At 37.2% G+C, this 13590-nt stretch overlaps 2 protein-coding genes across 12 annotated transcripts in view; one reads left to right on the forward strand and one right to left on the reverse strand.

Moving 5' to 3' along the window:
- The window catches only part of b3glctb (beta 3-glucosyltransferase b), a 151744-nt gene that overhangs the window by 79216 nt on the left and 58938 nt on the right, over positions 1–13590 (forward strand). For all 10 annotated transcript variants that reach the window (XM_087269623.1, XM_087269617.1, XM_087269618.1 and 7 more), the window contains 3 exon segments: positions 4882–5013; positions 5500–5569; positions 10085–10198. In XM_087269623.1, the coding sequence (XP_087125749.1) occupies positions 4882–5013; positions 5500–5569; positions 10085–10198 (316 nt within the window).
- Positions 240–13590, reverse strand: part of LOC147842141 (uncharacterized) — a 1078568-nt gene continuing 1065217 nt past the window's right edge. The window contains exon 4 of one of the 2 annotated variants that reach the window (XM_087271073.1): positions 240–2892. In XM_087271073.1, coding sequence (XP_087127199.1) covers positions 1142–2626 — 1485 coding nt within the window. In that variant the 5' untranslated portion in view covers positions 2627–2892 and the 3' untranslated portion in view covers positions 240–1141. The remainder of the gene's footprint in view (positions 2893–13590) is intronic. The other variant, XM_087271074.1, reaches the window with a different exon arrangement.

A 13590-nucleotide genomic window follows, 5' to 3' on the forward strand; every position in this document is an offset into this window, starting at 1 on the left:
TCGTCTTTCTCCACATACGCTCAGCTTTTCTGCACTGTCTTTTCATCATTTGTACTTTCGGTGACCTTGTCCAAGATCCCTTTTGCCTGCCAGTCATCTTCTTGACTTTAACAGGAGCGATGTCATTTATGACATTCTCAATTTTAGAATTGAACAAATCAAGGAGAGAATCAACAGAATCTGCAGATATACTTGGTGCCAGCGATATGGCTTTCATAAACTGCTCACTGGTGTTCTCATTTATGCATCTCTTTCTGACAGAGACAGATCTGTCTTTAATAGCTGGAGTGATCAATATATCAAAAAAGATACAGAAATGATCAGATAGTGCCACATCCTTAACAACAGTCGATGAAATGTGTAAACCCTTAGTTATAAGTAGATCAAGAGTGTGTCCATGATTGTGTGTGGGTCCTTGAACATGCTGAGTCAGATCAAAAGTGTTAAAAACAGTCATCAGTTCTTTTACAGCATTGATTTCTGGATTATCAATGTGAATATTAAAATCCCCAGCAATACTAAAATAATCATATTCAGATGTTACTATTGATAAAAGCTCTGTAAAATCATCAATAAAAGCTGGAGAATATTTTGGAGGTCTGTAGATAATGATCAGTAAGATGCGTGGAGCACCTTTTAGTGCTATACTCAGATATTCAAAAGACAAATAGTCACCAAATGACACTTGTTTACATTCATACACATCTTTAAACAGGGCAGCGATGCCTCCACCTCTCCTATTAGCTCTGCAAACACTCAAAAAGTCAAAGTTTAAAGGAGCTGCTTCATTCAGAACTGCTGCGCTACAACTGTCATCTAGCCAAGTTTCAGTTAAAAGCATAAAATCAAGGTAATTTGTGTTGATAAAATCATTGACTAAAAGTGACTTATTATTGAGTGATCTGATGTTTAAAAGCGCTAACTTAACAGTTTTAGCTGTTTTTTCTATAGTAGTCTCAGATCTACATTTAATAGACACCAGATTTGAATGATTTGCTTTACGGCCTGATGAAGTCTTTGATTTTCTGTCACTTAACACAACACATATCTGCTTAGAGAAAGCTACAGACACACTGGGTTCCTGCTTGTTCTGAAAACATTTGATAAAGACACTGTTATCTAAGCAGGCCCCCGACACACATCAGTGACAGCTCTTGTGTTCACCAGCTGAAGATGGGGCGTTGTTGTTTGGGCCCTGGCGGTGTGATCGGAGGGCTCTTCCAGGTGGGCTCATAGGTGGTTGTGGAGCAGGCCGCTTTTTGGTTGGTAACTGGGGGCTTGCGGCAATGGAGTGTGAAAGTTTAGTTCCAGCACACACCAGTTCCTCCATCTTTTTTGAAAAACCCAAGAGTGGTGAACATTGTGACAACGAGAACGTGTCCGGTGACAGAGGCTGTGCATCTGGAGATTCTGTCTGCAGAAATATGTTTTCCTGAGGATCATTTTTGAGTGACGAGACTTGATGCTGTTCTGATGCGTCACAGTCTGCCTGTGTTGAGCAGAGGGCAACTGATAGTGTCTCTATCAACATTGGGTGTTTTGGCTGCGTGGCATTATCACTGTCCTTGGGTGATTCGTCAGCCACAAGTCCACTCAGGAGCTGATTTGAAGTCCTGTGGTCATCCGGACATTTGCTAGGTGTGTGTTTGCAGTTCAGTTCAGTGGCATACACAGCTGATGGATGATTGAGGGAGAAAAAAATATTGTCCTTTAGCACCTTTGCACCAAGTTTGTTTGGATGAAGGCCGTCTGATGTAAACAGCTGTCTTTGGTTCCAGAAGAGATTGAAGTTGTCGATGAAATTCAGTCCTTTCTTGTTACATGTTTTCTGTAGCCATACATTTAGACCAAGAAGCCGTGAAAACATATTTGTCCCTCTTGCAGGGAGTGGTCCACTTATGAACGGCTGAACCTTCAATCTTTCAGCTGTTTCCAAGAGCTCACAGAAATCTTTCTTGAGCAGTTCTGACTGTTCTTTCCGAATATCATTCTTCCCCACATGGATGATAATCCGTTTTGCCGTCTTGTGCTTTTTCAGAATTTCCTCAAGCTCTTTGTTTACATCAGAAACTGTTGCATGAGGAAAGCAGTATGTCATTGTAGATCTGCTCCTGAAATTCTTGATTATTGAATCTCCTACGACTAGTGTTCTTATCTCAGGTGCGATCGGAGCAGAATGCCGGTGTCTAGTCGGCCTTGAGCCTCTGTTCCATGCAGAATTAGTTGCTGGATCATGCGATCTCTGTCTGACTACATTTGGGGATTCTTCACCCATATTACTCAAAACTTCATATCTGTTCTGAAGCTGTATTTGAGTCCGAGCTGTATTTGGGGTAGAAGACGCTAATGCGGCAGCGTATGATCTGACCCCACGAGTACCCTTTGGTCTCGCACCTTGTTTATGCCAATGCTCATTTTCAACAGTTCTTTTCTGTTTTTCTGTGCTCAAAACAGTAGCAGGAACAGATTTATGGGACTCACCGGCTGTGTGCTGAGAGAATCCACAATGAAGCTGAAGTTCTGGTCGGATCGCAAGCAACTTCATTTCAAGAACTGCAATCTTTTGTAGAAGTTTGTGGCAGTTTGTACAGCAGTGAGAATCTGAATTAATCCGATCCAGAGGCATTTTCACAGCCGTGTCTTCCCGTCTCCGGAATGTAAGCAGCTGATAGCTGGTAGCGGGAGGATTGTTTAGACGGTAATTCCTTTCTTGTTAGTAAAGCTATATTCCAGAAAGTTTGTAGAATCGATGCTGATCTTCAAGCCGTGTTGTTTGAGCACTGTGCTGATAGGCTCAAGTTAAAATTAGGGTATAAGATATAAAAGCAAGAGTGCGAAGAGCGGAGCAGTGGGCAAAGACGTCCGAACAGTAGCAAAGCAGGAAGTAATCTCCTGCAGTACAATCTACTGTAGCCATGGTAACAAGATACTTCTCTGAAATGTTTTCTTTTAAAGAGAAATGACTGAGAATGCATGAAAAGTACATAAAAACAGATATCAACAGGATAAATTCCTGTATAAGCAACAAAAACTGTTTAAGAAATATAATAATTAGAATTGATATATTTTTTTAGGCAAAAGACTAAAAAAAAAAGTTTTTGTGAATCCCAAATCCTATTTTAAAAAATACAACCCTTCGAAAGTTAGGGTCAGCAACAGTTGAATTATTTGAATAATACTTTAAGTATTATTGCTATTAAAAAACAACATGTTATTATCGTTATTCTTGTTTTTGCACCACATGATGCTGGATTTGCTTTTCAGTGTTTGGACTTTTAGCAGTGAAATTTAAACCACACTGAACTGAACTGAACTCTGAAAACTGGACTGACACAGTTTCAATTTACTAGAACTTGTGTGTTAAGCTGCTTTGACACAATGTACATTGTAAAAGCGCTATAGAAATAAACTTGTAAATAAAATGACATTTTAATAAGAATGTTTGTCTGCTTAAATGATTTTCAGTTGGAAATTGTCCATGTATTTGCAGTGCTTCCCACAGGTATGAAATATGCTTGCGGTGGTAGACAGATTGAAACACATTTACCCACGTCACATAAATAGTTAACTATAGGCAACAAACAAAACAATTGAATTTTTAACAATAATTTTATTTATTAGGACATTATTAACTGTCTTTTCAATATCAAAGTTGAAAAAGACAGGTGAAATAAAAAAGACATCCCCTATTTCTCTTACTTTTATGCTATTCAGGAGCCATGTGCACCCACTGACAGGTACAATCTGCTTTTCTCTCTCTCTCAAGTTCAAAGCAAGCCTGAATGCATAATATCTATATAAAATATCCTATTTAATGTAGGCTAATGACATCATTAAATTAATAAAATATGCAGCAAATGAGAAATAAATGACAAAAAAAGGAACAAAAACAGACAATATCTCAAAATTATAATATTTACAAGATTAAAACATGTCGATTATTTAAATAAGGCAAATGCATTAATTGACCATTACTAATGGTGTACATATATTTTGCAGCCAGTTTAGATCAGTCATTTTGTTCTGAGTATTTAGCAAAGATTCTTTTAGATTAAAGAATAAATTATTGAATGTTTCTCTCGCTCTTACGACCGTGCGTCCGCAGTCAGCTGCGAAGCCAAGCTAAAGTAGGCTCAAGTAAAAAGTTAATGCAAAAACGCATTTGATTAACGACAGCTTTAGAAAGCAAAGGCTATATTAACTCACACTTTACAGATCAGTTGTACATAGTTTGTTAACCATCTAATAACACCAGTGAAACTTTGTAGAACAGCAAATGAATGGAACAAGTTCAAGCTACAGAAATTATTTAAATATATAAATATTTAAATTATTTTTTAATATTTAAATATTTAAAATATAACATTTTTGTACCTTAACCTTGTTCCACTCATAGGCTTTTCTGTGTGCTGTATTTTACCAAAGAAACTCCACAGATGAAATGTTGAACGTTGTGTTTAATGTATAGAAACACACATACTGAGCCATCACATGGCAGAACAGCAGTTTAATAGTTTAATAGTTAATAGTTATTCTAAAGTGTTACCAAAACATTTTGGCCAAATTAAGACTCAATACCACCCTAATGTGGATGAAAACATCTCCAACAGTACATAAAGGTTAATATTGTATTGAAAAGTGCAGTCTAAGCATTGTTTTAATTGTCCCGTTTATATTCCATAAATGAAAGGTGAACAAACGATTACAGTAATGTTAAATTCTTCTTTAAAAAAAAAAACAAAGAAGAGAAGCCTTTTCCCTGAAGTGCTTAGTTCTTTGCACTGGAGTGTTATAATTTGTCTCTTTTCTCCACTCTTTTACCAGATATTGATTGTTTGATTGATTATAACTCATTCTTTGCTCCTCTTATTGATGTTCTAGATTGCCCTCTACATTTGGGAGGAAGGGAGAGGTCCTACTTTGACTGCAGTGAATGAGTTTTGTTCAGAGCTTTACGGCTCGTCCTCTGCAAAATGCTGTGCTACAGCCGTCAACACCTACTTATCGGCTTGTGTAAGTACTATAAACACGAGCGCACCTCCTGCTATTGTTCAAAGAGATTTATACAAGCTCTCAGCCACGTGAATTAATGAAACTATGACAAACTGTTCTGTACAGAAGAAGCTGCCAAAAGAGAAAGCCGGGCCGGATTAATATTGCACAGTCAGTTGTCATTGCATTCCCCCCTCTAATGCCCTAATAAATGACAGTCTTCAAAAGTGAACGCCAAATTCCAGCTTGTGGCTTTTCGCATTTGCTGTTCTTTTCTGAGTTCGAATGAAAATCAAAGGCCTATGAGTTCATATTTCTCAAAATGAGCCACCTTTACAAAGTGTCCTCTCAGAGCTGACACACAGACATTCTGTAATAACTTAATGGAAGTCCTGCTACGTCTTAAAGTAGGAACAGGAGGTACTCAGGTTTTAACCCAAATACTGCAACTCCCAGGCTTTTGATGATAGCGTACAATGAATTGCTTGAAATGTCTCTTTTTCATAGGGAAAACCTGTGCTGAAGGAGGACGTCTTTGTTGCTGTTAAAACATGCCAAAGATTTCACAGAGATAGAGGTGAGTGAGGTCAGACCATATTTCAAAAAAGATTAAAATCAAAGGGTCAATTTTTTTGTGTCTAATGGGAAATTTATATGTTCATTATTAAACTGGGGAGGAACTGTATAAAGAAAAGAAAGGTGAAGGAAAAGAGCATTATTTTTTGGCTTAAAAAAAAACTAGGCACTGGAGATGCGGTGACAAACATCAATTAATGAGAAGTTTGTAGCATAAAAATATAAACTGCATTTTATATATAATACATTTTTATATAGTCTGTTATTTAATTTTATTAATTTGAATAGTCTCAGACCCGTAGCCAGGGGGGCTAAAGCTAAAATCATGAAGCTCAAATCATGAAGCTCAAATCATAAAGATCAAATCATGAAGCTCAAATCATGAAGCTCAAATCATGAAGCTCAAATCAAGAAGCTCAAATCATGAAGCTCAAATCAAGAAGCTTAAATCACGAAGCTCAAATCATGAAGCTCAAATCATGAAGCTTAAATCAAGAAGCTCAAATCACGAAGCTCAAATCACGAAGCTCAAATCATAAAGCTCAAATCATGAAGCTCAAATCATGAAGCTCAAATCATAAAGCTCAAATCATGAAGCTTAAATCAAGAAGCTCAAATCACGAAGCTCAAATCATGAAGCTCAAATCATGAAGCTCAAATCATGAAGCTCAAATCAAGAAGCTCAAATCACGAAGCTCAAATCATAAAGCTCAAATCATGAAGCTTAAATCAAGAAGCTCAAATCACGAAGCTCAAATCATAAAGCTCAAATCATGAAGCTCAAATCATGAAGCTCAAATCATAAAGCTCAAATCATGAAGCTTAAATCAAGAAGCTCAAATCATGAAGCTCAAATCATGAAGATCAAATCATGAAGCTCAAATCATGAAGCTCAAATCAAGAAGCTCAAATCATGAAGCTCAAATCAAGAAGCTCAAATCACGAAGCTCAAATCATAAAGCTCAAATCATGAAGCTTAAATCAAGAAGCTCAAATCACGAAGCTCAAATCACGAAGCTCAAATCATGAAGCTCAAATCATGAAGCTCAAATCATGAAGCTCAAATAATAAAGCTCAAATCATGAAGCTCAAATCATGAAGCTCAAATCATGAAGCTCAAATCACGAAGCTCAAATCATGAAGCTTAAATCAAGAAGCTCAAATCACGAAGCTCAAATCATAAAGCTCAAATCATGAAGCTCAAATCACGAAGCTCAAATCACGAAGCTCAAATCATGAAGCTCAAATCATGAAGCTCAAATCATGAAGCTCAAATCATGAAGCTCAAATCACGAAGCTCAAATCAAGAAGCTCAAATTATGAAGCTCAAATCATGAAGCTCAAATCATGAAGCTCAAATCACAAAGCTCAAATCACAAAGCTCAAATCATGAAGGTTAAATTTCGACTGAGGAAAGTTTATCGTACTGGCCAGGTTGTTATTTGCCTAATAAATAAAAATAGACTACATTTTTTAATTTAAAACTTTAACAGATTCCTATTTTTTCTACTGATTTATGATGTAATAAATTTGCATTTTTATTAAAAATCTTTAGGAAATATTTTGGTACATTAAAAAGTGTGGTTATGATGACACTCAGACAAGATAATCCAAATAAAAATGGTGCTTATAATGTCACTAAAATTGTTTATTTAAATCTAATAATTAAATACAAAATAAGTGAATAACCTCAAAAAGGTACACATTTTAAGAAAAATGAACCACCCCTTACATCAGGCTGGCTACGAGTCTTCATCAGGGCTTGACATTAACACCCGCCAAATGCAGGTAGATTACAGCTGTGGCGGGTTTGATAGCCACTCTCACTAGCCACTTTGGCTGGTTAAAAATAATTTCTAAATTGCCAGCGCTTGCTCGTCACTTAAGACTAGAATTTTTAGTTTATGACCATTTGTCAATATTTTTGCATATGTGATCCTAGAATTTAGAAGCAGCCTGACTGATTCAATTCAGTTCATCTTTATTTTTATAGCACTTTACAATGTAGATTATGTCAAAGCAGCTTCACATAGAAGATTATAGTAAACTGAAACTGTGTTAGTCAAGTTTTCAGAGTTGTCGTTCAGTTTAGTTCAGTTCATTGTGGTTCAATTTTAACTGCTGAGAGTCCAAACACTGAAGAGTTGGAAGTTCATCGTGGAGAAGCTGCAGGTGGGAGAGGTCACCAGCTGGTGTACAGGCTGGCCCTTCAGGATCAATACAAAGATTGTCTGTCACTGGGGTCTTACAGGAATCAGTCTCATGCTCTCCACTCCTCCATGACCACCACAGCAGCTGCTCAAATACGGCCTGGTCCAGGATTTTGGAAACCTTGGCTATAATAAAAACAGTCTAAAATAAGCACAGATGCCGTTCAAATTATAATGTTTTCAGGGAAGTGTTCCCAGCTTTGGTTGCCATAAATGGTCCCACTTTATATTAAGTGTCCTTAACTATTATGTACTTACAACAGAAAAATACAATGTACTTACTGTGTTTAAAATGTATTTGAGAACACTAGTGGTGCTTTTTAGTTGTGATAGAGGTTGGGTTATGGACACGTTTGGTGGCATGGGTAGGTTTAAGGGTGGGTTAAGGTGTAAGGGATGGTCAACAGTGTATTTACAAATGTAAATCCAAAAGTTAATTACAGATGTAATTACATACATGTATTTAATTAAGCATAAGTACACAGTAAATTCATGTATTTACACAATAAGTACATTGTAACAAACTATTAATTCCTATGTAAGTACATGTTAGTTAAGGCCACTTAATATAAAGTGGGACCCCGTAAATAATGCAGACTAACAATCCTTTAGAGGATTTGGATTTCAAAAGCATTTGTGTTTTATGTGTATGTCAATGCAAAGAGATGTGTCTTTAATCTAGTTTTAAATTTACATAATGTGTCTGCTTCCCGAACTGTGCTTTGAAGGCTGTTCCACAGTTTAGGTGCCAGATACGAGATCTACCTTCTACAGTTGATTATAATATACTAGGAATAATCAATTGTCCAGAATTATTTGATCGTAGAGGACATGAGGCTATAATACACCAGGAACTCCCTCGAATACTTGGGAGCTAAGCCGTTCAGGACTTTGTAGGTAGTCGATAAAACATTTATATGATATTTAATAGGGAGCCAATGCAATGATGACAAAACTGGAGCAATATGATTATATTTCTTTGTTCTAGAAAGCACTCAAGCAGCTGCATTTTGAACTAGCTGAAGTTTGTTAATTAGGCCAGCAGGGCAACTGCCTAGTAACGCATTACAATAATCTAATTGAGAGGTCATGAAAGCCTGAATAAGCTTTTCTGCCTGATAATTGTTCATGCGCACAAAAGAAAGCAGGTGAATACCGAATGAGAGGATGATCAGGCGCACAATGAGAGGCTTTAGGGCTCCTGACGAGGGCTTTAGTGTGTCGTGTGCACAGCTAAAAATTCTTATGAAACATTTCCTTGCGCAAAGCAACCGTTCCTAAAAACCGGTGCAGTAATTTCTCTTTGAAATGGACTGGAAAAAAGCGGCGCTCGTGCACCCACAGTCCTGCTGCTTTCTAAGATTTTTTTGTAAGCAGCAGCGCTTGCCACTTTTGCTTTAACCGTTTTGAACAGATTATTAATGGACCTAACGTTAACAGTATGCGTGCGATTATCCTTTCATTATCTCACATGATATGTTTCTCTCTTCGCTAATGTGAAATAGTTTTTAATCTTCATTGTAAGTTGCTTTTCTGCTAAATGAGTAAACATAAAATGCAACATCATATCAAATTTTATTCCAGTTTCAGGTGAATGCAAACACAGATTTGAGTATTTCCTTGTTATAAATATGTATAACTGTCTGTTTTAGTTAGCTTAGCTTTTATTTAAATTAGACAGTGTGTTTAAGATGGATTGGATCGTTCAGCCTTAATTAAAAAGTAAAGCATGTGATTCAGCAGAGCACAAAAGAGCCCATCAAACCATGCTCTCTCTCTCTCTCTCTCTCTCAAGATTACAAATAGGCACTAATAAATAGGAATAATTATGGCTGTCAATATACAGTAGCTTCTCAGCCCACACAGGATGTTCGTAAGTGACAGCAAATTGATTATATTGATTGAAAGTTCCCATCATGGCTTTGCTGAGACTTTGCACTCACAAACATTGACAGCTCTCTTAACATTCCCCTCTTCTAGTCTCCCTGCTCTGTATAATAGGACAGGTATAAATGCTGTTTTATATTCCAGGAGAAATTACATTTTGCAGCTGGTCAGGCATAATTGCATCGATTTGCATGATTATGTTTAGAGTTTGCTTTTATAAACAGTCTCAAGGTAGTATTAAATGCTGCATCATTTGAGTGTGGTGAAAAAGATCATAAATATCAGTGCAGGTTAAACATCTGCTAATTTAACGCAGGATGCCATTTTAGCAAAGGTATTTGCTGAATATTATTTACTGCTTATCTTTCATTCATCACTCTTATAGTCTAAAGTACGTCTAATCCAGTATTTATCTTCAGTTCCTATAGTTAAACAGACATGGGAAAAAGATGCTGCCTCGCTGGAATACTACAGTGACGTCACAGACTCAATTATCCCCACAGTCCACTTGGGAGTCCCTAACACAGAGAGAGGTTTGTCTCATCTTTTTTTTTTGTATTTTGGGCTGACAGCAGGTTGAGTGCACTGTTTATTCATCACAATCTGTGAGGAACATGCTGACGCTCCTTAATGTAGGATTTGTAATCAATTTGTATGTTCAGGCAAGCATCGGCATGTCGGACTGAATTACACAGTCTGAGCTCGTACACATCACATATGGAATGCCAAGACTGACTAAATTAGAAATATGCAAATTAATAATTCAATGTACAAATATTGTAAAATAAAAAACAAACATACACTATCCGGTCACTTTATTAGGTACACCTGTCCAACTGCTTGTTAACGCAAGTTTCTAATCAGCCAATCATGTGGCAGCAACTCAATGCATTTAGGCATGTAAATATGATCAAGACTGCTGTTCAAACCGGGCATCAGAATGGGGAAGAAAGCTGATTAAAGTGACTTTAAACGTGGCATGGTTGTTGGTGCCAGACGGGCTAGTCTGAGTATTTCAGAAACTGCTGTTCTTCTGGGATTTTCATGCACAACCATCTGTAGGGTTTACAGAGAATGGTCAGAAAAAGAGAAAATATTCTGTGAGTGGCAGTTTTGTGGGCGCAAATGCCTTGTTGATGCCAGAGGTCAGAGGAGAATGGCCAGACTTGTTCCAGCTGATAAAAAGGCAACAGTAACTCAAATAACAACTCGTTACAATGAAGAGCATCTCTGAAGACGCAACATGTAGAACCTTGAGGTGGATGGGCTACAGCAGATGAAGACCTCACCGGGTGCCACTCCTGTCAGCTAAGAATAGGAAACTGAGACTAAACTTTGAACATGCTCACCAAATTGGACAATAGATGATTGGAAAAACGTTGCCTGGTCTGATGAGTCTCTCTTACTGCTGTGACATTCGAATGGTAGGGTCAGAATTTGGCGTCAACAACATAAAAGCATGGATCCATCCTGCCATCAATGGTTTAGGCTGGTGGTGGTGGTGTAATAGTGTAGTACAGTGGTTCTCAAACTTTTTTCATCAAGTACCACCTCAGAAAAAAATTGTCACGCCAAGTACCACCAAAATGAGCAGTATTGAAATACAATAGCGTAGTAGGCCTAGTAAAGCAACTATACCTCTGCACAGTTAAAAAAAAGTGGCAGATTACCTTAAAAATATAGGCTATGTGTCATATATGACATATTATATACATTATTTTTGATAAATTTTGAAATCTGTGTAGCATGTACATGACATATTTCATTCCTCCGCGTACCACTAGAAGGAAGCCCGCGTACCACTAGTGGTACACGTACCACAGTTTGAGAACCACTGGTGTAGGGGATATTTTCTTGGCACACTTTGGGCTCATTAGTACCAATTGAGCATTGTGTCAACTCCACAACCTACCTAAGTATTGTTGCTGACCATGTCCATCTCTTTATGACCACAGTGTACCCATCTTCTCATGGCTACTTCCAGCTGGATTATGCGCCATGTCATAAAACGTGAATCACACGACAATGAGTTCACTGTACTCAAATGGCCTCCACAGTCATCAGACTCAATCCAATAGAGCACCTTTGAGATGTGGGGGAACGGGAGATTCGCATCATGGATGTGTAGCCGACAAATCTGCAGCAACTGTGTGATGCTATCATGTCAATATGGACCAAAATCTCTGAGGAATATTGCCAGTACCTTGTTAAATCTATGCCTCAAAGGATTAAAGCAATTCTGAAGGCAAAAGGGGGAGCAACCTTGTACTTGTAAGGTGTACCTAATAATTTTGCCAGCAAGTTTATATAAATAAATAAATGAAATATGTTTAATTAATTATGTTTAATAAAAAAATGTGTGTGTTTAAATATTTATTTTTAACTTTTCTTTGTGCATTTATTTATATATTTTGAAATGTAACTATATATTTTTTTCACATGTATATATTATAGTCACATGCCTTTGATTTAACTATTATTAGTAGGATTAAAAAAAGTAAAACGACCAAAGAAAATATAAAAGCAATAATGAAAGAATAATGTAAAAATATAAATGAAAATTAATAAAAGGGTAAATAAATAAATAAATAAATGTGTGAATAAATATGAAAATGTAAATCAAAATGATAACACACACACACACACACACACACACACACACATACACACACACACACACACACACACACACACACACACACACACACACACACACACACACACACACACACACACACACACAATATAGTTCACCTTTAGTGCATGTTTTTGGACTGTGGGTGAAACCGGAACACCTGAAGGAAACCCATGCCAACAAGGTGAGATCATGCAAGCTCCACATAAAATCGGCACCTGTCCCAGCCGAGACTTGAACCAGTGACCTTCTTGCTGTGAGGTGACAGTGCTAACCACTGAGCCACTATGCTACCTTTTACAGCTTTGTTTACATTTAATTGTTTATTTATATATTTTTATCTTGTCAAACTGTGTCCTCTGAGAATGTGTCTTGCGTTGTCTCCTCCTGCGACTCGAAGCAAAACTAGGTCTCTGATGTCAGACATTAAAATGGACTGAATATTACCACTTGTCTTTTCAGTTTTGCTGTGATGTGCAAAATGTGCCTAGGTTTCTTTTATGGAAAACAGTTCAACGTCAAACTTTGCAAAGGTTGAGGATTTGTTTTATTCATGGCCTGACTGCAGCAAGCTTAATGGATGGGGCATTGGTTGCTTCTAGTCGACTGACATCAGTTTAGTCAGCGTGGTAAATGTTCTTTTATGCTTGCCATTTTCATCTGCTGTTTATGCACCTTTGTTCGTCAACTTTTGACTGACAATTTTGCTGCAAAAACTGTTTTTTTATGGTTTTTATGATGGATGGATGGATGGATGGATAGATGAATGAATGGATGAGTGGAATGATAGGTTGGTAGATGGATAGATAGATTAATATAATGAATAAATAGATGGATGAATTGATCGGATAATAGATAGGTGGAAGGAAAGATGGATGAATGGATGGATGGATGGATGGATGGATGGATGGAGAGTTGGATGAAACAAATAAATAGAACTATAGATGGATGGTTGGATGATGTATTGTTAGATGGTTGGATGGAACAATAAATCTATATAACTTTGAATGGATGGATGGATAGATGGATGGATGGATGGATGGATAGATGCATGGATTGTTAGATAGATGAATAAATGGTTGGATGGAAAAAACAATAATTAGATAAAACTGGATGGATGAATGCATGGATGGATGGATGGATGGATGGATGGATGGATGGATAGGTAGGACAATAGATGGGTAGATGAATGGAAATATAGTTGGATGGATGGTTAGATGGATGAAACAATAAATAGAACTATTGATGGATGAATGGATGGATGGATGGATGGATGAAAGAACGAACGAA

The sequence above is a fragment of the Danio rerio genome, chromosome 10, assembly GCF_052040795.2.
Source record: "Danio rerio strain M-AB ecotype USA chromosome 10, GRCz13ab, whole genome shotgun sequence".
NCBI classification, from domain to species: Eukaryota; Metazoa; Chordata; class Actinopteri; order Cypriniformes; family Danionidae; genus Danio; species Danio rerio.